Source organism: Pyxicephalus adspersus, chromosome 1 (assembly GCF_032062135.1).
Source record: "Pyxicephalus adspersus chromosome 1, UCB_Pads_2.0, whole genome shotgun sequence".
Taxonomy (NCBI): domain Eukaryota; kingdom Metazoa; phylum Chordata; class Amphibia; order Anura; family Pyxicephalidae; genus Pyxicephalus; species Pyxicephalus adspersus.
The window spans coordinates 29,139,399-29,165,157 of NC_092858.1; the positions used below are offsets into that span (position 1 = coordinate 29,139,399).

General features: G+C 38.5%; 1 protein-coding gene across 1 annotated transcript in view; it reads left to right on the plus strand.

Annotated features, from left to right (window-relative positions):
* MIPEP (mitochondrial intermediate peptidase) overlaps window positions 1-25,759 on the plus strand; it is a 53,050-nt gene that overhangs the window by 15,279 nt on the left and 12,012 nt on the right. The window contains exons 11-18 of the mRNA XM_072404913.1: window positions 2,145-2,298; window positions 2,710-2,787; window positions 3,457-3,661; window positions 7,367-7,476; window positions 8,588-8,662; window positions 9,290-9,409; window positions 21,918-22,039; window positions 23,892-23,965. Coding sequence (XP_072261014.1) covers window positions 2,145-2,298; window positions 2,710-2,787; window positions 3,457-3,661; window positions 7,367-7,476; window positions 8,588-8,662; window positions 9,290-9,409; window positions 21,918-22,039; window positions 23,892-23,965 — 938 coding nt within the window. The remainder of the gene's footprint in view (window positions 1-2,144; window positions 2,299-2,709; window positions 2,788-3,456; window positions 3,662-7,366; window positions 7,477-8,587; window positions 8,663-9,289; window positions 9,410-21,917; window positions 22,040-23,891; window positions 23,966-25,759) is intronic.

Here is a 25,759-nt window from a genome sequence, read left to right on the forward strand (position 1 = left end):
TTGTTCTTTATGCTGTTTAATTTGCAATTTATTTTATTAGCAATGCTAATAGGATTCCTTGAAGCTGTAGCTTCTAGGTGGATTAGTTTGGGTCTGGCTGTAATAACAAATTGACTGGATTAAATGTTTTATAGACAGCTGTAAAGCTTTCTTTAATTTGAGAAACTTTGTGGAGCGTAGTAGGATGGAAGAAACCACAGATAGATGTAGCAATGCATTTTCTTTTTCATCAATTGAGGAACACTGAAAGTTTTTAACCTTCAAGTGCTTAGTAGAGGATTCAACCCAAGCAGAGGAAAAAAAAGAAAAAAAAAAAAGCTGTAGTCCAGCCTAGGATAACCTCTGCTACTACTACTGACATGCCTTATGATTTTCCTAGTTTCCTATGAGAATGGATGTCTTTCCTGTAGCCCAGTTCTGTAAAAGATATGCCCATTTTTACTACCACCACAACAACAGCACAGAGCTGGAATGCATCAACCATCAGGGGGGACCAAAAGCTCACTGGGGCTACAGAGGCAGACAGATCTGGAAAGATTTAAGAGTAGTAATAACTGCTGTACATAATAATTATCCAGTAAAGAAAACGTACAGGATGGTTATATGAGGCCAAGAACTAAATTTCCTGGGTAGTTTCGGCCTCTCACCTGATCCATGCATTGTCTGTATATTCTTCTGGCTTCTGTTCACCATCAATCTAACTATGCAAAAGTCTGCTTTTCCGCCCCAGCAAAAAAGAGTAATTCTTTTTTTTTCATCCCCATTGACCCCAAAAAATGGTTTGCTGATTTCTGATTCCTAAATTCTGATTACTAACGGTCAAATGAACTTTGTGTTCATGTGTATGTTGCAATTATCATTATTGAAATAATAGCCTCCCTTTGATTAATTTCAAAAGGAATCTTCATTGTTTGAATTCCTTTGTTTGTCTTTTAAATCTCTTTATGTAATGATTAAATTCTGAGCTCCCAATATAAGGAAAGGGAAATATCTTTTTTCCTGGCAGAAGCTGAAAAAAGTAAAGCACAGATGTCAAACATCTTGAGGTTGTCTCCTGCCAGCCAGAAGCCTGTGCAACAGACTAGCTGTAATTATTATGACAGTCAGTGATGATTCTTACAAATAGGTATTGAGAACTGAACTTCATATGGCAGGATAATGAAATGCATGTGAGACATAAAAAAAGTTGGTTTCTGTGGTACCTTCATTGTAAATGTATGACATTTAGGTAAAAAGTTATATTATCAGTGGGGTGTCCAAATGTTTACTAGCCAGTAATAGACATCTGTAGGATACCAGCATTTACCAAAACTGAAATATTAGTTTAGAGTGAACCAATAGTAGAATTCCTGCCAGATAACTTGCTTTGCAATAGGCGCCTACTGGCTGCAGCATCGGTTTCTGTAGGTGCTCTACATGGCATTAAAATAGTTAAGCACACTTGCAGTGTTTTTGTTGGTTAGCAGATTGATTTTCCTGATTTATCTTCTTATATACTGGATCCTCAGATGTGGCAACTCTGGTATGCAGAGATTCAGGTTTAGTCTGAAACTTGCCAGGCACAAGAACACTTACCTAATTTGAAAGTGGTTCACCTTGCTTTCCTATTAGGAAGGGACCCTGCATGGATTCCACAATTGCATAGCACAGTGGTAGCTTTACTTCTGGGCTGCTTATAACCTCAATCAATACATCCAGTGATGCAGCCTACTTGCCAATGAAGCCTAGGGCTGTGTGACTCCTGAATGGTCAAGAGGAGAGGCTGAGATTCAAATTTCAGGTTAGATGCATACAAATAGCATAGTTTTGCAAGGAAGGCTTTTATTTGCGCTTTTGACAGGTCCTGACCTCCCTGTGTATACCAAGTTATCCGGCCTTCAGAGGTGCATGCAAAGAGTTTTCAGCTTAATTGTAAGGGAGGGCAAGCAGTATATTCAAGCATATGCTGCCAATAAATTAAGTAGGCAAAGCAACCTTTGTTCTTGTGACAACTGCTTGCCTATGACCACCCTTTGGTTACATGTAAAAATATGGCTGCAGATGGAAATGGGGTGTGTAGGACAAGAATATATGCCACATACACCACATTCAGAACAAATGTACATGACTTGTGTCATTTTACTAACCCATGTGTCTTTCTCCAGATATAATATAGAACCAAGCTTGTATTCACCATTCTTCTCTCTTGGTGCTTGTATGGAAGGATTAAATTCTCTTTTTAACCAACTCCTTGGCATCTCTCTGTATTCCGAGCAGCCAGAGAAGGGAGAAGTGTGGTCTGAAGATGTCAGAAAACTGGTAAATGTTCAGTATTCGTTTTATATTGTATAGTCTGGATTAAATCTTCTGAGTTATAGCAACATGCTAGGAGCCAAGTGCCATAGGAATATTTACAGCTAACGCTGTAATATTTTTCATTGCTTTCAATTAATGACTAGGGTCCTGGCTGGGTAAGGAGAAGTGTGTGTGTGTGTGTGTGTAACAATAAAATCTTTTTGGAACTATATCAGTGATGATTTAGTTGCTTTATGTATTGGGCATGTGTGTACCTGGAAAAGGGAGCACAAAATGAAAAAGTGATTTCCCATTTAAGGTCAATGTTGTATGGTCAATTTATATTTAATATATAGGCTTCCATGCGAAAAGTATTGTGCCATTTATTGAACACAAAATGTTATCTTGCTTAAAATTTAACTTTTTTTTTCGCAGGCAGTTGTACATGAAGAAGAAGGCTTACTTGGTTATATTTATTGTGACTTTTTCCAGCGGCCAGAAAAACCTCCACAGGTAAGAATTTTACAATATAAAAGAATAAATCCTTGCAAAATTCACGTTTCAGTTGTTGAACTTTACCAGACTTTTATTATCTGATGGATTTTTATGTTCCCTCCATTTAGATATTTTATTCCTTTTTCTCGGATGAGATTTCACTTAGGTTTCTAGGCATTAGTTAGCTGCAACCATTACAAGGGAATCCCAATTTACTTCCTAAATTCCCACATCATTGTGGTCTCAAATTGGTACAGGAAACAAGTGGGTGAAATATGATGTTAAAATTGTTTTTTTACTTTTTTAATAAACATTTGAACATTTAGTATTGTAAATGTATGTATGTATTGTAAAGTATTTAGTATTGTATATGTAATATGTATCGTGGCCACAAGAAGAGGTTGTATTGAAATATGTTAGTTGCAGTAAATGAATACTGTACACATTTTAGGGTTGTCGATGTTTGACTCCTCTTTTTTTTATTTGATTAGATTATTATTTGTAAATATTTTTGAAATGTGACATCTTTTAAAGTACCATCCTTTTTATTTGTTATGTAAAAATAATTCATTGATGTGATGTTCATGAACTCATTCATACACAAATTGATTTACCTTAGTTTGTTTTCTTTGTACTCTCAAGATAATATATTGTCTTTTTGCTAAGTGTTTTTCTTATTTACCTCAGGACTGTCATTTCACAATTCGAGGAGGCCGGCTTAAAGAAGATGGTGAATATCAGCTTCCTGTAGTGGTTCTTATGCTTAATTTCCCACAGTCCACCAAAAATTTACCAACACTACTGACTCCTGGTATGATGGAGAACCTCTTCCATGAAATGGGGCATGCTATGCATTCGATGCTGGGAAGGACTCGCTACCAGCATGTCACTGGTAAGTACCATACAGGAGAGAGACAAGAACATTTGAATATAAGCTAGGACAAAGGTGGGAAAACTTTTTGGCTCGGGCCACAGCAAGGTTAAAAGTTTGACAGGCTGCGCCAGTATCAGTTGGATGGAGAGTATTTGTATAAATGGATGTAAATTAGTTGTGGTAGCAGCCATTATGCATATTTAGGCGATGAATAGAATATTCTGAGGGAGAACTGTACATAGCAGAGAATAGCAGTTTTATTGCCACGGTTATTCCTTTTGTCATTGCCATGTTCTGGTTTGCTTACAAAAAGATTAGAGCCTTTTCTTCTCCTTTCTATAGATCAATACATTAAAGAAACATTCGTCTAGTAGCAATGATCTGTGCTGGTACACTTACTGCTGAATCAGCCTCCATGAAACATTAAAATAAATTGGTACTTGAGGTACTGAAAAAAATTATTTTCCAAAAGTTTGGTCTACAGATATTTCAGTTTGGGTTTTACATACTCACAGTAAGTCAGGAGTACTGAAATTTCAATGAGAAGTGGAAAGTTTTTCTCTGAACTATCACCCATTAGCTCGCCTTTCTGCTGATGCCTCCTATGCAGCATAGTTTAAGTTCCAATTATTATCATATTGGTATGAACTGGGTGAAAGTGCTAATTGTTCCTCTAAATTCCTGAGACACAGAAAAAAACATACTTATCTTGTGTATATGGAATGTAGATTAGAGCAGAACTAATTTGTAAAATTATTTTATATCCTATATTTACCACTATACCCACAAACCAATTGGCCTGCTTGTTCAAATGCACAGAGAAAACCCACACAGACATAAGATTGCTTAAAAACTCCATGCAGATATTTCCCATGTAGAATTTCATCCCAGCATTCCAAGCTGCTAAATACAAACTATATGTTATTTCTTCACAAAATATAATTTGATTTAAATCTTCAGTGAAAAATACAATTGGAAAACAAAAGGTCAAATCCCAGGGGAGCAAATATTAATAACACTACTTGGATAAAATAACACCAAGAGTTTTGCTTAAAGACAACACATCCCCCAGCATCTTGTTTCACCGTTGGTATGACCAATTTTCACTACTTCCCACCACTACATATCTGCCCTCCTATTGTGTGTAAATTCCCCCACCTACTAGATTGTAAGCTCTTCAGGGCAGGGTCCTCTCCTCCTGTGTCGCTGGCTGTATTCGTCTGTCATTTGCAATCCCTATTTAATGTACAGAGCTGCTAATATGTTGGCACTAAATAAATCCTATTTACTATTATTAATAATAATAAAGTATATCTAAACCCTAGTAAAATAAAACCTTGATAGAGTGCAGCCTTTAAGTTTGTAGATGTGGTGAATGCATTTTTTTAGGCAAAATATCTTGATTTTGTAGACATTACCTTCTCTGCACTGATAGGTTACAGTACAGGAAGTCCCCGAGTTACATACGAGATAGGGACTGTAGATTTGTTCTTAAGTTGAATTTGTATGTAAGTCAGAACAGGTACATTATTTTAGTAAATGCATCACAAACAAAGCAAGAAGAAAAACAAACTTTAATAAACCTAGACATTCATCACCTTTTAGAGCAAGGTGTGCTTTAATATGCAAGAAGAAACAACTGCAGAGTTCTGTTTTGGTCAAAAAAGAGTTACAAGAGGCTGCAGAAGAGCTCAGTCTCAGCTCAGTCTCAAAAGATTTCTCCTGCAGGGCATGGGAACCTCCTCCAGCACACTAGAGAGCAGGGAAGCCCTGTTTGTATCTAGGAGTCATGTGTATGTCTGATGTCCTTAACTCGGGCACTACCTGTATATCAAACAGGTTTTCTTGCTTCCAAAACTATCTTTGGTACACTTTACATTTCACCTCCTCCTATGTAATGGAGATGGGGATGTGTTTGTTTTCCACATTCGAAGAGCATTCTGGGTGACTATGCTCACTGCAGATCGAGTGGAGAGAGAACGCATTGCACCTTAGGACAGGAATTGTGTAATTTGCAGCTTAGTGGGTGAAAATAAATAGAAGAAAGTCTTTAAAAAACTAATGCAGGCAGTAAATCCTAGAACTGATAAGCTTCAATATATTACATTTTTGCATTTGGGTTTAGATATAATTTATTACTGCTGCTTGACCAAATTTTATATGAATCAATTTAAACCATGAAACACAAAGGACTTGATTTATTAAAGTTCTCCGGGACTGGAGAAAATACACTTTCATGGAAGAACCTGGATTATCCAGCAAACCTGGTATGGATCTTGTCCAGGTTTAAAAACATTTGTTAACTACTGGCTAATTGGATCACCCAGGTTCTCCCATGATGTTCTATCTTCTCCAGTTTCGGAGAGCTTTAGTAAATCGGCCATAATATGTCCCTGGTTTCTTTGGGTCTATAGAAAAATACAACAAGAATGGGAAACACAACTTCTTGTATTCATTTCCACGGCCCAACTCTCCTACTTCAACCCAGTGTAATTAGGCTCACCTTCTAAGCACATAGGAAATGTCAAGTCGTATTTTGTGAATATGGTGGATTGTGGGTAAGTTGCATTCTATTCCACTAAGGGCAGAAAGTTGCTGCAAATCTTGTTTGTACACTGTCATTATTGCTGACAGCAGGTGAGAATAAAGGTGTTGCATACTGATGCTAAAGGGGTAGGAAACTTGATCCTATGGATGCAATGGTGCCAGATGTTTAATACATACAAATATCCAGCTTGTATGTTGGCAACTTGTCACCAGTAAAGACTCAGCCATTTAGCGCTGTTAGGTTTTCAGTGTTTCATGTCGGGCCAGTTGTGAAGTGTCCCGCTGGTGTTTGTGAAGGGTGTGCTCAGCTGTGTTAATAGGCCTACCTTTCTGCAGCTGTGCAAATAATATGAGATTTTCACCTTTTACAGAAATGTATCAGCTTGGGTTTTTTTTTTATTTCTGTCATGTATTTTGTGAATCTGATCATTTGTTAATTTTTCCAGTATCCAGCCAGTGACCTTATATATTGAATGTAGCCTGTTCTAATTTTATTGCTTACAACATTTCATGTCTTTTTTTTTTTTTTTAATTTACCTTATTATGTTGTAACCTTTACAGAAATGTTATGAAATAACATGGGAGAAACTTTCTCTTCCAAGTTGGAGACCAAGTTCACCTTGCACTCTTCATCAGTACTTGTTTGGTCTGTTCTGATCTCCACTGCTTTACTACAAACTCGGTGCCCACATTGCCCTTCATAATATCTATTTACCACATTGGGTAAAAACAATCAACCAGCCCAGTATTTTCAGTGCATACTGTTTCAGCACCATTGAGGCTGTACAAGTATACTACTTCAGGGTAGGTTTAGTTTACATTTATCTAGCTTTGGGGTCAAGAAGTGGAAGGCTGGTTTCTCATTTGTTACCTATTCATGTGTATTTATAGGTAAAATAATCAATTGTCTTATTATTAATAATAATAATAATAATAATAATTAGGATTTATGTAGCGCCAACAGATTACACAGCATTGTACATTATATAAGGGCTGCAAATGACCGACAGATGCAGACAGTGACGCAGGAAGAGGAGAGGACCCTGCCCAGAAAAGCTTACAATCTAGCAGGTGCCTTACATAAATTGGAATGTTTTTTTCTTTTCTTTTCACTTGTGAATCCTGCAAGTAATAAACCTAATGCATTTGGGTGACTACTCTCGCTATCTTTTCTAGGGACCAGATGTGCTACAGATTTTGCAGAAGTACCTTCCATACTTATGGAATACTTTGCTAGTGATTACCGGGTTGTAAACCAGTTTGCACGCCATTACCAGACTGGACAGGTAATTATAAACTAGGAATAGTTGCTGTAAAAGGACGCTGATTGTTTTGCCAATAGTATGACGTCTAATATCTATTGCTGTTATGTATCTTAGTCAGCTGTTCTTAGAATATTCTTACCGTGATTTTCACTTATAGGTCACAATGTCTTTTTCACTTTTTTCTGTAGCATAGCCTGGTAATAATATCAGTAGAATGCATGTCCCTTTGTATTATTATAAAGTAAATTAAAAGGACTGTGCTATTTGTGTTATGGTTTTGTGCTCTAAGCTAACAAACGCACATAACATTTTTGTTGCTGGAAACCTTAATGATCGTTTCCAGTGACAGATAAACGAACAGGCGCTGTACACACAGCGTCCATTCTGTTCTATAGTGATCGGAAGGGGAGGACAAATTAGCAGCACCCTGCTTTGCTCCCATTCATTGAATTGCATAGTAGTCGTGCCCTATTATCATTCATGGGTCTGTCGTGGCAGATTGATGAACAAAGCCAGGCAATCACTATACACATGGCAAATTCTCATTCCAGAGGAGCACAACCATTCATCCTAGGCGACCATTATCTGACGTGTGTATACAGCCTAACTTTATAAAAGTCTGCAGAGGTACACTAAAGTGCTATTGGCCTACAAGGAAGTATAAACTAAACAGCCATTTCAACCACTAACCTCTGCTCTATGATTTATTTTTTGTTTACCAGAGTTGTCAAAGGAGTATTATAAAATCCTAATATTCAAGTTGTCAAATGTATTTTGTTAGAGCCCTCCACGATCTTGCTGCACAAGATAAAGGACAATTAGAAAAAACATTGCTGTAAAATTTAGCAATTGCTGTAAACTGTGGCGGACAAGGTCAACGGTGTGCCCCTGTGCAGAAGTGACTTGGGGCCCTTATTGTGGGAGAGTCTGGGGCCCTCATATTACATGGCTGTAATAGGTTTCTCTAGTAGTCACTTCTGTAGGTAAAATTGTGTATTGTATCTCCTGTGGAAGAACTACAGTATGGAAGATTTGACTTTTGATGACATAGCAGCAGTCTTCTGGTTGTAAGTTCAGATTTATTAGGTGTTTATTTTTCACAATAGTTCTGTTTTTCCTTTTGATGTTGTAGCCATTGTCCAAACCGATGGTATCTCGTCTGTGTGAATCTAAGAAGGTTGGCGCAGCTTCAGACATGCAGCTTCAGGTAGGGATAATAAAATTCCCTAAACCAGTGTGACCAGTGGGATTGTTACTGTGCTGTTAAAGCTAACCAGATGGGAATCATAGTTACCCATATCTTTATGACCAATAAAAATTATATTAAAATTAAGATGTGCTGTAGCCGTCCAAAGTCTGCAGATATTAGGGAAGGTAAATATACTAATGTGATCTGACTGCACTTTGGTTTATAATTCTTCCAGCTCTTTTCTTCCTACATAAACATAAACATTTATCCTATGAATAGGTGCTGGAACATGTTTCCCCTGTACCTGGAAATCCACAGTGCAAGCATCTCTCTGCATAGTCCTCAGTCATTCAGTAGTTATGTGCTCCACCTACCCCTCTGTTGCTTGATTATTAACCTGCTTATAATTAAGGGTCAGTTTACACATGCCTTTGGTTCTTTACTACAATGGTTGTATGCACACATAAAACATTGTGGTTATATGGTATGGTAAATCAGTACTGCAGGAACACATCAGATCAGCAGGGAGCCTACAGACAATGGTGGTGATTAGTCTTTACAGTCTTTTCTATACAGTGTTTGCGAAGGTGGCCAAAACATCAGAAGTTTTTTTTTTTTTTTTAAAGTTTCTCAAATTTTTTATAGGTATTTTATTCCATGTTGGATCAACTATATCACGGACAACACCCCCTCAAAGGTTCAACAACTGACATTTTAAGGGAAACCCAGGAAAATTTTTATGGATTACCATATGTACCTCATACAGTAAGTACATTGTTCAGCTAATGGCATACTCCAATTGTACCCTGTTCTCTTACTTAAGTATTACATTACCTCTTTTTCTCTGATACCTAAACCCTTATCGGTAAGATAGTGAAATAACCCACAATAACTATTAAAATATAGCTGAGATTATGACGATTATTCTGCCTTGAGCTGTTTCTATGCCACTTTTTCTATGCTGCACTGTGAAGCAGAAAACAGTCCAGGCAAGGTCTATAGAAGTGGATGTGTGATGCTTGCATACATTGGCAGATAAGGTCATCATACCACCGTTTTTCTTTTTACTCTATTTATTCTCCAAGCAGGACAGTCATGTATGGAACTGGATTGGCCAATCCTGACTCAGTACTTTAGCTTGGCCAATAGTAGGTACTACTTCTTCATCAACATGTGTGTAACTCCTAAATTACTGGGTTTTTTTCATCCAGTGTAAAAACATTTTTTTTAAATATTTGGGTTATACTTTTTCCTAAAGGAGGACATGCCTCAGTTTGTTCGCCTCAGGGCCAATAACGGACGAGAATCTGGCGTGTGTACAGCGCCTGTCGTCCATCATCCGAACGACCGTCCTGGTGGATCCACGTACAATAGACGACGAACGATCCTAATGCAAGGGAAGGGGGAGAGCGTGCAGCGGGGTGCCGCTCCGACGTTCTCCCTCTCCCCTCTCTATAGAGTAGAATGGTGCTGTATGTACAGCACTCGTTCATGCATCGTGCAGTCCATAGACATTGGAAAGGATCGTGAAAGATCCTTTCCAACGAAAATATTTGCACGTGTGTATGCAGCTTTAGGAGAATGTATATTTTGGTATTTGTTGTGTTAAGAACTAACCAATTTTTCACACAAAAAAAGATCTTCTCTTTTTTTGTGTGAATATCTGTGGGGAATCCCCCAAGTATGTCAATTTTAGAGTTAGGGGTCAAACTTTTACAGAGGGTCTTGATAAGGCAGTGTGGCTTCCACATATGTTCACGTAAATACTTGAAACCGTGTCTGATTTTGCAGGTTGGCTGGTAAGTAAGCTGAAGAATTATGTATGATTTGTTGTGTGAAAATTTCTTTCCATGAGCACCTTGCCTTGGAATCTATAGATTGTTTAAAGTGGTTGTTTGCTAATTCTTGACACTGTCTTTTCGTGATGCAGGGTTCCCCCAGTTCACTTTCTGCTAATGGCTCTGGGGCTGCTTGCCAAGCCTACAACGGCATTTACTTCTACAACCTGGAGTTGTGTTGTGCTTTGCTTTTAGTCCATCCTGTCTTCAAAGTCTTCTTTAGCTGAGATAAGTGTTGCTCCATCCTTTGCCTATTCGGCTGAGGTTTATACCACAGTAGAAATTACCCAGTTATTTGCTTACTCTGATCGCAGAGGCCACAAGCATGCAACCCTAGCAGCTTTTTTTGGCAACAGAGACTTTGATTTGGAGTCACATGAGTTGTTGACTGGTGGGTTTTCAATTTGGTAGCTGCACTCTGCTTTTTTTCATAAATAAAATGCAGCAGTTTATGCTCTGGTTGATGCAATGTGCATAATTGATGCATGAAATAAGAGGAGAAGCCTGTTGCTTCTACAAGTGATGTTTCCTGTTTACATTGCTACTGGGGTTTTATTTCTAATTGCAACTATTTGCATTTATGTTGTTGTCCTTAGCCTGGCTTAAAGAGCACCTAATCTGGAGCCAGTTTGATTCCACTTGATTTAGCAAAAATCTTAGAGGTAAGCTTCTGGCATGTCTCTGTCTTCAGCCGTCTTTGTGCTGGGCTTGTCGTGTCCTTTTTAAACTATAATGACTGCACAGATTTACCTTTTGCATCTGCTTTATGATCAAACATCTGGAGCTAATGGGGGCATTATGAAGTATTTTGGAAGCTTCCTAGCTTCTAGTTCTCATGTTCTTACAGATGTTTAGGGCACTTTGGCTGCAAAGCCCTTGTACAAAAGGGGTTCTAAATTTCTTCATTCAGTTCCAAAGAATCCAAATGGAATACACGAGATGGGTCATTGCCTCCCTTTACCAGAGAGACTTTCTGCCATCTGTGTAATGTTCCCATTTTTTCTGTGCATCAATGATTCCTATATTTTGATGTGGGTCCCTGCATTACCAGATAATTCCTTGCCTTTTTGCCTCTCATTTTCACCTTGTGTCTTTTAAGTTGTTGGCCCATGTGTTGGCCATCTCATGGCATCCCATGAGGTATAATCCCAATAATGAAATACTCAAATAACTTCCTGTTGAAGGTACATTTGGTGAGGGCACTGTTGGACATCCAGTGTATGATTTTCTGGAAATTACAGTGGTTTAGGTGGATCCTTAATCTTTAGAAATCATCAATGAAATGGGCACATTGCTTGGGGGATCTAGATCTAGTCCTAATACATCTAATGTCAGAGTTTCATATGCAGGAGAAACTTCAGACTTGCTACCATGTTTTTCATGATCGTCTTAGGTGTAACTGTAGCATTCTTCAAACTGATTCAATTTGCCAGTCCAAGGATCAGTTATGTATTTCTTCCCCTCAAACTTCTTTTTCACCTGCTTTGCATTATCAAGAATAATGGAATTCTAATGATACTCACTGCTCTGGCCCAAGCAAATAATGGTACGATAATGGTCTGTGTACAAAGCAATAATATCAGGATCTTCTTTCCCAAGGCCCTCCACATTTCTCTTTTTTTGTGTGCCTGATAATGTTTGCTGCATTGCCCAACCCCCTACGCTGGATCACTTTTTGATGTCCCAAATATGAAAGACCTCCTGTGTTACTATATACGAAAATAAAATGGGATTTTTGTACTGATCATAAAAACTTCTTGAAGTCTTTTGGGGTTATCCCCTTTGTGTTTATATTAATGTTCCCTGTTTTTATTACTACAAAACTACAGCCTGCTGAAAAGTGTTATCTTTGGATGGAGTACAGTTTTTTGTTTGTCGGTGTCCTTTCTTTTGTTGGCAGCACTATAAAATCAGATTAAAGACTTTCTGTGTCCATTAACAGACCCAAAGTAAAGGATTTCACAGTGAATGCAAAAAATTTTATTTTGTATTGACCCCTGCAGGATCATTTTGCTGCTGTTTGCTTTTCCTGACAGTATTTAGATTCAGCAGTAGTTACACATCATGTGGTTAAACCTGTTGCTGATCCGGTCATTAGGAGTTTCTAAGTAATTTAGATTGTTAAAATGCGAGAGTTCCTAGCTAAAGGTAAGGTTTGTGCTTTAAACAGGAGCTATTATTTAGTAACCCAAGCAAGGAACATCAGGGGTGAATTGTCTGTTACCTAAAATGCTTGATACTTCCAGAAAAGGCTGCACTTGAATTTAATGAAAATGTTGTGTTGATGGGTCTGCACCTATCCAAACCAACCACCCAACTAGTAATACAGAGAATACACAGCCGAGAAAGTGGAATAACCAATTATGTGTCTGAAATTTCACATAGTTACTTGTCATTTAGTTATCCATTGATTTACCAAGAGCACCACTCAGAAATGCATTTAACTCTTTTAACCTAATACATGGGCCCAATTTGTTAAAGCTCTACAGGATGGGATAAGACTATTATGGTAGAACCTGGGCAAACCTGGAATAGATTTCTTGTCATTCAGTCATACTAACATTTGCCAAAGGTTTCCAATCCTGGACCAGATCAATTCCAGGTTTGCTGTATCAGCCAGGTTCACTCATGATAGTCTCTTCCCCAGAATTGGGTGTGATGGGGTTTCTATTAAAGCAGGATAAACAGTGGGCCTGTTTACTGATGTTGACTGGTAATGGGATCCATATACACAAGACTGCCTCCTGATACCTTTAATTAGATTATCTAAGCACATTAGAGGATTTTATGGCTAAATGAAAATTGGAGTTGAGAGTTTAGAAATTACTAACCAAATCTGTAGAAAAACTGGCCAGTTTGACTTAGGTATAACATAAAAATACATCAGAAGAGGTCACTGTCAATCTGAGAAGTAGATCCTGAGATTAAGCCAGGCAAGACAGCATGAAAAGGTAATTTTTTTCTGTAAAATGTTATATTTGACCAACCCTCTCTCCCTGCATCCAATTTTATGTTAGCTTAATGGCATAGGACAGCATGAGAAGGCAGTAAAGAGGAAGGTAGCTAAGGTTGACTTTTGCAGAAGTATTACTACTTATGATTTCCGCTGCATTTGAGTCAACTCTTTGTTTTTATGAGGATTGTACTGACATTGACCTGGCACGCTTACAATATTTGTTGTGTGTTGCCTAGTTTTACCTTTACTTTCAGGCTCTTTTGCAGCACGGTGGCTCAGAGGTTAGCACTCTGGCCTGTGCAATGGGTTCCAGGTTGGAATCCTGGTCAGGACATTATCTACATGGAGCTTGCAGGTTCTCCCGCTGTTTGCGTGGGTTTCCTCCCTCATTCCAAAAACATGCAGTTAGGTTAATTGGCTTCTCCCAAAAATTGTCCTTCAACAATGACATATGACTATGGTAGGGACTTTAGATTGTGAGCTCCTTGGAGGGACAGTTAGTGACATGACTGTGGACTTTGTACAGCGCTGCGTAATATGTCTGCGCTATATAAATACTGTGTAATAATAATAATTTTGTTATCCAGACTTTAAAGGGGATGAAGACTCCTAATTGTAGTATTGCTCCTTTTTAGTCGTGTCAAGAAATCTGCTAAAGGTTGCCGATATTCAGGTAGAGACCACCAATAGGCAAATTTACCTGAATTCTTATCACATTAATGGCTTGTCACAAAACTAACATCAAGGTATTTTAGCGCTACTTTTACAAATGTAGTAATTGGAGAAGATGGATTGGCAGTGTATGAGGTGGAATTCTTATTTTAGTAAAGGTTCATCTGCTGTGCAAACACTGTGAGCACAGGGAAGCTGCTTTATTATGATTTTTATAAATGTACCATTCCGGAATACATTACCCTACTGGTTTGCTGTTTTTTGCACAGTCACTTTATTTTTGTTATGATATGTTGATCTTTTTGTACCGACCCTGATTAACTGCTTTGGTTTGGTAAATCCCTTGAGTAAGTCGCAATAGTAGTAAAGCCACAAATAACTGCCCAACCACCTGGCTCATGTCTGGAACCACGTAAGTGGTTAATTGGATGTTAAATTCCGATCCTCTTCCACTTGAGTAAATAGATTCTAAATATTTACGTTTGCTGCCATCCTATATGTATCGATGACAGTTTTGCACAAACAGTGAAGTGTTGCGAACTGGACCTTTTAATCTTTTGTTATACTCCACAAGCAAAATGAAAACAGTCTCTCAGATGGTTTATTTTAGTCTTCCAAATCAAACACATTTCTAGCTGCAGACAAATAACTTGGCAGTAGGACCTTGGAGTTTTGAGGTTTTTTTTTTTTTGCTTTTCAAAATCTGCTGAAAATTGCTACAGGTTTAGAAGCTGAAACTTAAGCTAGAAAATCTATCCAAAATGATGTTTCCAATTTTAGCTTTCAACTCTATAAGGTTTCTATTGTTGTCTGTGTTTTCAATGAAGGGGGGTACCACTACTTTCTGCTCTGGTGACAAAAACCTGAAAGTGGTTTAAACACTTGTCTGCACTTTCAATAAAAACATCTTAATAACTGTATGTGTGGTTTTACTTTTGCCACTTTATTTGACAGCAGTTCTTCTTGCAGACACATGAGCATATATACATAAATGAATTAAAGCCCAACTCTAGGCTCCTGCTTCTCCAATGAATCCGTTTCTTCCTTCCCTCCTAAAGGGCCCTATGGTATTGTATGCTTTGTTTTTCCCCTTGATGCCTTTTTAACCAGTCATGTGACAAATTGGGCACTCATCGATCTTCTTCCACATTGCACATGGATGATGCAGAAGGCAGTATTGACATGAGGACATCAGTAGAACTTTCTGCTTTAAACAAGATGTTCATGGTACTGTCAGTCTTCTGTGTTGAGTGATGATCATCATCATCATTCAACGTGGCAGACTAAAGACACGGTGGTGGTGGTGGCAGGGAAATAGTGCTGTATAGGGCAGCTTTAGATTGAAGCTAAGTATTGCAGTCACAGCTTTTATGTTTTCTTTCTCTCTGTGCAGTGTGATGCAAACTGCAAAACCCTGTAAGGAAATGCTTTATCTTGATGAGGAAGGGTTATCTGCAGAAACATTACCTTCTCTATGCCTACACTGAAATACAGGACTCAGAAGCTCCTATGCAGCTGATCTTGTGATGTGAATAGAACTGCCTTATTTTGTTGTTGTATTAGGTAATACCATGTGCTGTCCTATCCATTTATACTTCAGTATACTCCCCAGAAATGTTTAAGCTGGGTGGGTAGAAGCTGTAGGCGGGTTGCCGACCTGTATTGTACCCAATTTTTCAGTAATCACCCAAAAACAGCAAGCTGATTACTGAAAAGGGTTTGGGGAGAACACTGTACATGAACAGTAAGTAGTATGGAAGTGTAACTCAGATTAGTGTCCTATTCTGTGCAGTGTGTGATTATAAACACATATAACACAGCATGCATTTAGTTTAGGGTCTTCTACTGTCCATGTTAGACAAAGTTGTCTGTGTTTGCTTAGAGAGACCTAATGCATTTGCGCATATTTCGTTTTTCAATGTAGAGTAAATACCTAAATTTAACCTGCGCTTGGTATTACAGCTCCAATGTGCTGAGTGAGGAAGGTTCAGTACAAGGGGTAGGTGTACTCCAAAAACAGGTGCTGTCAAAGAACAATTACAAGATGATGGAGCAGGGGGATGACCTCATCAGTCCTTTAATTCTTCACTACTGTCCAGCAATCCTGCTTGCGTGGAGTTAACTGAGCTGTGTAGCCTAAGTACAAAAGACTGGCTACCTATGTTTGCAGCTTGTGAGGACTGGCTTGGTAAAAATGAATATATAGAAGTTGTTTGGCCTGAATATTCCTGTACTTTAGCTTTAAAGAAGCCAACAAGGTGCATGTAACGTAGTATCCCCAGAGCAGCTTCTGTCACATCTCAGGACATCCAAACAACTGACTTCCTCAGAGATAATGGACTTTGTTTTAAGGCAGATGGATCCCTGTCATTTAAGTCGGCGTCATCCTACTTTTGTAGTTGACTATAAAATTTAGCCTTTACTTTTAGAGGAATTAACAATACTTTCACGCTTAATTCCCATTAATGAAAAAGTGTGTCGAGTCCCAGCCTAGTATTATAATGATTGACATGTCGCTGTTTTCTCATGTAATTACTCTGTCAGATAACACCAGGATGGTTGACTGCTGTCATATAAACCCAAATCTACTGTCCTCTCCTTTCTAACGTAATAGAAGAGGGTGTCACCTTTCCGGCTGCTACTGGGGATTTAATTTTTCTGAATGTATTGAAGCATTGTTACATGATGTAACCTGTATTTCAGGTCTTATACTATTCATGTATTAGACATGTACATTTGGAATCCCTGGAGAAGAAAATAATTTAGGGAATGATGTTACAGCTACAATGAACTGTGTTGTGTGGTGATGTGAGTACATTTCTGTTTGTACTTATTACTCCTCTGCCCCTGCAAAAATGACATATTCTAGATAAAAGCGCTAACACTGAAAGCAATGTAAACCAACAAAAAAACATATAACTTTGTGCTGTTTACCAGTACTTCTATATAGTGACTGCATTAGTTTTGTATTTTTTCAGGCTTTTTTTTTACCTAATAAAACTGGAAATCTGAATAACACACTTCCTGTCCTTGAATGGCCACGTTCACTCCTCCACTATATCTATGAATGGAGCCATGGTTGTCAATGCCTGTCAATGCTTTTTATATAAAAACGACCTGAAAGATGTTACCTATGTCTGTTCTGCTTCTGTACATGTGTGGATTATAAAGAATATCTCACTTGGTTGAAGGACCAGCAGTGGGTGTCACTTGCCCCCTGTCCCCTTTTGGTCACCTGCTTGACTTGCTTCATTGTTATTTTAGAAGAAAATCCCTGAAAATGATGGTGGACCTAAAGCAGCAGAACACCACAGGTGGATAGCATAAACATGTGCAGTTTTATGGTGCATCGGATGTTGGCAAAACATGCCAGATTACGTAAAGCAATAGTTCAAGCAATAGTTCCAGTGTGATGTTGCTTCATATCCGCATCTGGATCTGTCTATTGGCTACCAGTAAGGAAGTGAGCGTGTTGAGATGCCCAGAATGTGCTGGGACATTATGGCTTCACGCCTTCTCAATATACACATACCATAAGGCAGCACTGTTGTAATAGGTTTAGATGTGCTCTTCCAGTGTTTCTCTAGTTTTTGTTCCCACTTTACGGTTGAGGCATGTACAGAATAATCTCATTTTTTTTCCTTTAATAGAAGTATTTCATTTTTGTGCTTAGCCCTGGGCGATGGATAATTGACCTCCATTGTCCGTGGATCCGCCAGGATGGTCACTCGGAGGATGGGTGAAGAACGATCGTAATGAAAGTGAGGGGGGAGAGAGCACAGTGGGATGCCGCTCTGTCGTTCTCCCCCCTCCCCTCGCCATAGAGCAGAACAGTGTTGTATGTACAACAGTCGTTCATGCATTGTGCCGTCCTTAGTTCTTGGCAGGATCGTGAAAGATCACATATAAACATTACTGTGTGAATAACAATCTCTGGGAGCATGCTACTGGCTGGCTGTATGCCGCTACAACATTGTATATGACCAACTCACTAAAATACAGTGATGCATGTTACCGTGCTTCCCACTCCCTTTTCTCCACTAAAGAAGAAGCAGGATTTGTCAGTCTTTGACGCTGTACTAGGGTACACCTCTCCACTTCACTAATGTTTATGACCCATTTACTGCAGTGTTCTAATGCACATTATCCCTCTTTTTTGCCACTGCACCCCCTGCTCATTTTTATTATTATTAAACAGGATTTTTATGAGGCCAACATATTACACAGTGCTGTCCAATAAATAGGTGTTGCAAATGACAGACTAATACAGACAGTGACACAGGAAGAGGAGAGAGCCCTGCCCAGAAGAGCTTACAATCTAGGTTTGTGCAAATCACCTCACTTTCTGCCACTGTACCAGGCCCCTAATGCAGCATGGAGTGCACAGATGCACATAACCCCACTAATGCTACTATACAAACCTGCATTTCTCCATTGCCAAGACACGTGTTACTTCACTCACTGCCACTACCAATACATGTTACACCTCATTCACCTCCATTGTACCTGTGCACAATTCTTCATCTACAATAACACAGTGCACAAATTCACAATTTGCACTTTCATATTAACTATGATTAACAGACACACTTTTGGTAATACAATTTACGGCCACTTTGTTTTATCATCCATAAGACATTTCACTTTTACAAGGCAAAATGAAATCATTATCCAGACTAGAAACTGTGATCATGTGGGATTCATTTTACCTGCTTACCTAAAGAAACAGCCTAGGGACATGTAATAAAAATAATTATACTGTGGATGGGAAGTTAAATTCTTAACATGAAGGATTAGAGGGGGAGGTTGACAAGAGGTAAGAGTTGTATTTATTCCTTGTTCCAGAACATTTTGTGTTCCTGTAATATTAGTACTTGAATACTATAATATAGAAGTAACTGCACAAACACATGCAAATAATTCAACTTTCATATTTCATATCTTTATAACATAGGAAACATATTTAGTTACATAGTCAGTTGAAAAAAGACAATAAGTCCATCAAGTTCAACCACTAGGGAAATAAACACATCCCAGGTAAAAACACTATAGACATTGTTCCAAAGGCTTATAAAGCCTAGTTTAATTTGCCCCAACGGGGAAAACATCTTTCCTGATCCTGGGAGACAATTGAATGTTCCCTGTATGAACAGTCTGTTGCCTTTACTTAGAACTTTATCACTCGGTTATATTCTGGGCTTCTAGAAAAGTTTGTTTGCAATTTAGCTGGTCAGAATTTGTGGTGGTGACATGTCCAATATGCCCAACTTCTGTTGTCATTACAAGTGGTGGTGCACCATGTGTTTTCCATACTGTACAATACATTTTTGTATATGTGGCACCATTGCTTTGGGAGGGAGGAGATGCAGGCTACTGTGTAAAATGTTGCTAATAGTCTTCCATATATGCAGTATAGGAAAGCTGGAGATTATTATTAATAATAATAATTATTATTATTATTATTATTACACAGTATTTAAATAGTGCCGACAGGGCTTTACAAAGTCCATAGTCATGTCACTAGCTGTGCCTCAATGGGGCTCACAACCTAAAGTCTCTACCATAGTCTTATGTCATTACCACAGTCTAAGGTCAATTTTGGAGGGAAGCCATATAACCAAACTGCATGTTTTTGGAATGTGGGAGAAAACCCAGGCAAACAGAGAGAACCTGCAAACTCCATGCAGATAGAGTTCTTAGATTTGAACCTGGGACCCAGCACTGCAAAGGCCAGAGTTCTAACCACCGAGCCATCATGCTGCCCAGGAGTAAATCAGTTTATGGTAGAGCAAGTTACATGTTAATCTGTATTTAAAACTGATTTAGCCTTTCTAAGTCCAGTAGGGAATTGTTATCTTGAGTTCTTGCTTTGCTTTGTCTACGTCAGCAATTTCAATACTCCATAATGCAAAATGTGTAAGTACAACAGGGGTATGTTGCATACTAAACCCCACAACATTCAGCTGGGAACTAAGCTCCAAGACTGGAGATAATAGACCATCGTTAGTGTACCTGGGTGATCCAGCAAATCGAGAATGAATTTGGTCCAAGATTTAAAGTGTTTGCCAACTAAGAACAAACTTTTACGAAATCAGATTTAGGTTTTTGATCACCCAGGTTCTCTCATGATAGTCTATCTTTTCCAGTCTTGGATGGCTTTAAAAAATCTGGCTCATTTTATTGACTGCCTTATAAGTTGTTCAGAACACTATGGGTATTCATTTTATATATTCACTGTGCTTTCTCAGTCATTGCAAATATAAATGGAACCTGAAAGATTCCTTTCAACTCTCAGATCTCTGACAATAATGGATAGAAAAGTTGTTTTCTTTTTTTCCTCGTGTAACTTTTAATTAACTAAAAATTCTCACAAGCACAACTGTGGCATTTCTTTTGACAGGGTAATCATCTTAGATTGATGTCAGGCTGAGCCATCTATGATTGCATATTCTGGTTACCTTTGAGCTTGTGAGCACTGAAGGCAGGCAGCGACAGGATCTGCAGATGGCACATTATCAGAAGCCTCTGGGCCATTCTGCGCAACTGTTCCTATTAAATGGATGGAATGTCTGAGGAAGATTTCCTGAGGTGTTTCCAGAAAATAGTGTAGACTTTACTCCTCAGATCCAGTCTTACCTGCAATGTAACCTCCAGCCAAGACCACTTTTCTAAGTGTGCAAAACAGTTGTTGCATAGAGCGTATCATGGGTTCTTATCACACAGAATGTTGCAGATGTGACTGGTGTGTTATTTTCACATCCATCCATTTATGGGTCATAAAAAATCTACAGTGGTGTGAGTAGTTGGTGTGTGGAAGTTAGCTTCAAACACTCTCTGCAGAGAGGTATTTCAGGCTCCAGTTCAATTTAAAGGCGATGTGCCCACTTTTATTCATCAAAATCATCAACACAAAACCAATTCCAGGGCTTTCCCTCACTGGATCAGCGTCATTACAGCCTGGCAGGAAAAAAACACAAATTTAACTTCTTGGCTCTCTATTTGTCCCACAGACTTAAACTTTGGCAGACCCCCTGGGCTCTCCCAGCATGCAGGCTGCACACGGTCTTGCCTCCTTGCTCAGACTGCAATCCCCCCTTCATCTCAGACAGGTGCCTTTTTATCGTCAGCCCGGTGCTCCAAAGCCATTACCAATTTCTGGCCTGGAAAAGGGTGGACTGTCTGGCCCACCCATTCCTTTCGAGACACTCTGGACCTGAATCCCAAGTAAAGAGCTGCAAATCTGCAGCAATACAAGTACTCATCAGTGTTCTCCCCAGCACTTTTAGCTGGGTGCACCACCCATCACTTCCTGTAACCATCTGACTGTTGGGTGACAATACAGGGACTGCCACCTGCCTAGGGGTTTCTCCCACCCAATCAATGGTCTGGTGTGAAAGAACTCTGATCAGTGCAAGACAAACTGTATGCACACAGCCAAGTACAAGAAGGATCCTAGACCAGGGAGTACATAGTGGCATTGTGTAATGCAAAAATAGAACTCAACCTTTTAGGGAAAAATTGCTTTCCCAAAGGAATACTTAATACCTTAAGTTTTACATATTCACTGTACTTCATGCTTTACTCGTAATGCAGTCTAGCATACCAAGTCCAAATTGGGTGTTTTTTGATGCCCACAAATTAGGAAGCAGGTAGTCAAAGCTAAAAGAAAATTGCAGTGATTATATGCAATTTTATTTCTAATGTATGTGATTGTTGATTCATTACACTTTGCACTCTTCATATATTTGATACTGTTCGATTTTCTGTACTTCACCCTTATAATACCTTATTCCTTGTCTTCTGACAGGCCTGGCAACTGAGATTTAGTCATCTAGCTGGATATGGAGCCAAGTACTACTCATATCTGATGTCTCGGGCTGTTGCGTCGATGGTATGGAGACAGTGCTTCATGAAAAACCCATTTGACCGGTAAGGGCTTTGCACTTCTTTTAGACTTTGATGAGACAGTTATCTAGGCCATCCAGGAACTTGTATGATAACATATCCATTCTTTCAGATAATCTGTCATTTCACTAGCATGCTGGATAGCTGTCCATTGTTTCACAGTAAACAGCAGACATCTCTATACAAACAACCAATATTGTGGGCCTGTTTATAAAGGAGAAAACAGTGCGTTTATGTATACACAAACACCTCAGTTCAATGCGTATATATTCAGCAATCAGTTTTTGTTTTTTTTAGTAGGATTCCTGCATTCACATCAGCAATATAAGTCTATGGCAGGTGATAGATACTTTGATAAGTGGGGATTCCAGCTAAAAGTAATGGTGATCTTTTACGCTTTTCAGTTGAACAGAACTTCTCATTAACTTCTTGGCTCTCTTCATTGGTCCCACAGACCTAAACATTGGGAGACCCCAGGTTTAATATGGGGTTGATAATCACTCACTGGTCACCGTAAAATATAAAAAAAGGTAATTATTTAGGAATTCTGGTGACAATAAGATCAAAAAGTGGCAGATTTCAGTACAATAGGTTTACAAAAACTAATTTCCATAGAACTGTTTAAAAAATAGTAAAATATGGATATTGGAGCCAGGTGTGCTGCCAGTTTTTGTTACATGCATTCATATAAATAAACTGCATCACAGTATTCCAATTAACTTTGAACTGATTTTATTAATTTGTTTTTCTTTTACCCTTTAAGGTTTATGTGCATGGTTTACATGCTAATAAATTTGTTCAAGTGAGATATAATGTGGAATACTTTTCTCCGTATTTCCTTTGGATTGTTTAAAACCAGATTATATAGATTTATATTATAGCTATACTTAAATGATTGTATCTGTTTTCTAATGAAATGAAAACATTTTGTAATTCATATTATTAGTGGGTCAACTCTGCGCAAAAATGGAAAAAAGTTGCACTAACACTGAATTACGAAAGATCATAAGTTTTTATTAAAAAGACAGATGTATCTCCCTCTGGTTGCAGGCTTTGCAGATAACACATTTCAACATCAACAGGGCCTTTAACCTGAGCAGGAGTACTTCTATGACTAATCTCTTCTTTGAATAAAACGCTTTAAGGGAAGCCTTCATCAAGAGAGAATTTAGCAGTTGTGTTGCCCATTCCCTTGTAGCTGAGGGCTTGAATATGGATTGGATTCTTACAGGCCAGAGCACACACAAGTGGTTTACACAATAAATTTGACCCTGGAGTGGTACTTTTGACTACTACCTATTGAGAGTTGATCAAATATATTGTGTTGGCATGGGCAGAAATCATAATGAAAAAAATGCATGCACTACTCCTTAGGTGGCTGTTATTCATATTGTGTTTGAGTTGTAGCAGTTACTAGGGTTTAGTAATTTTTAGACTTAAGTCGCAGACTTTTGTGTGCCTTTTACAGAAAAATGTGACAAAATGGCAAATGAGAAAATGTTACAGGTAGCTAATCTAATAAAGAGAAGAGGATGTATAAATTCACACAATTCTCAGGTGTAACATAATAATACTGTCGGTATAAAGTTTAGAGTGACCTCTAAAAAGCAGAGGAAATGTTAGCTTACTTCTTTGTTAAATATATTCGGATGAAGCTGCACTTTTTAAGACCCAGTACAGTGGTCATCATTCAGCATTGAGTTCCTTTAGATGGCAGAGACCCTTCTTGCTGTCTCTGAAGAATGAAGGCTGCCATTGTATCATTGCAGCAGGCTTTATTAAATCTGTATCAATCATGAAACAGGAGACTATCACAGCATGTCCTCATGAGAACCGAGCATGCAGGTGGCAGTAACAGGATCTGTCTTGTCCGCAGGGTGATGGGAGAGCGCTATCGCAGGGAGATGCTGGCACATGGTGGCGGAAAGGAGCCCATACTCATGGTAGAAGGTAAAGTAAAAAAAAAGAGATGTTTGATGTTCTGCTCTTTTTGTCTGTTCACTCGACCAGGGTGTATGTTTGGCAAACAACAGCTGCTGATGTGATGGCTATCAATAGTTCCAGACTTTCCCAGCATTGGCCTGTTTTATGTGAACAAAGCCCTGTTATTAGATGCCTATATTAGGGAAAAGGCTTCTTACAGGTCTTGGGAACCTGGAACTTTTTCTTAGTATTCTTTATACTGGGGGACCTCATAAGCATATATTTGTTCTATTGCATTTACAGCAGCAGTCTGAAATCATATATGAAGCCAAAACTTTTTATCTCCAAAGTAAAGAAGAATCCCCTATTGGATATATGTCACTAGAACAGGTGGTCCCAATAGGATTTCCCTTCACATCTGGTTCCAGTGACAACTGAAATATTTTTGCACTGGTGACCACTTTTGCAAATTGTAAGGGTAAATTCCTCCCCACAGCTACACAGACAACAATAAACAAAAACAGACTGTTTTATTCATTAAATCAGAATTACAGTCTAGCATAACATGCAATATAAAAGTCTACCAACTTTTCATTGTTCACAGTTACTCTAATAGTACAGTTTGCATAGAACTCTATTGTTCCTTTCTCCTTCCTTGTAAGTTCATTTGTGTGGGTAGCAGTCAGTATGACTTGTTAGGTCATATACAGAGAGAGGGATGACCCTGAGTCTTCCAATTCCAATTTCACAGACTAATTTTTTTCCCCAAAATTTGGTATTTTAGGAACACTAACGCACTATTTCTTAAACTTCAGAACCTTTAGACTCAGAATAGCATTTTCACATATCTGTTTGTTATTTTATCGCAATCAAACACACACACTGCAAAAATAGAAGCATGTTTTTTAGTGTGACCCTACAGCATCTTTTTTGTATTTGGTGAATGCTCAATTCTTGCAGTAATACCATACGTGTTACAGTCTGACTCCTATGGGGATTGTACAGAAATCATACAATCATTTTGTAACATAGGTGACCAGCTTCCTGTAAGTCCTTTGTGTTTATGAAGCAGTCTCATACAATCATCACTGTTTTGTATACAAACTGGATATGTATTTCCTCTCTTGTGACAGAACGACCCTTTAGAGTCCCAGCACATTTGATTGACAGCCCTGTGACATTTTATGCACTTACCCTCCTATGGAGAGCTTGCATTTGAATAACAACTAACCTAAGTCAGAACTAAACTACTACAAAAGGATGCACTGTTTCGTAGCTCTAGATGTTAAGCAAGCTTGCATTTTTTTGTGTTTAAGAATAGCCCCTCCCCATGGATTTCTCTCCTTGTACTGTGCAAATATATATATATATACACACACACACATATTGAGCAACGCTTCTTGGTTAAAACATGCAGTTGCTTTTATAGGCTACCAGCATGAAACATCTGTCATTTGAACCTTCTATGTACACTTCCTTATCACATAGCTGTTGTGTTCTGAGGGCATCTTAACTGTTTGTGTGCTCATGTCCCATTGTATTTGTCCGGTCTGAGTAATAAATAAAACGTTTAAACCTTTTTATAGTTTCTGAAATTTATATGGGCACACATACATTAGACCGCAGGCAGGTGAGCATGCATTTATTATTGATAAATCATCAAAGGCTCCCTTTTTCATATACCGGCCTACAAATGTTATAAATTCATTGTATAGTCTCCTATAGATTTATCAACAGCCATGTACGTTGAAAACCTGAGTGGATGGAAATTCTGTTTAGATAGGATGTCCATACAGTGTATGGAATGTAATATGTATTACC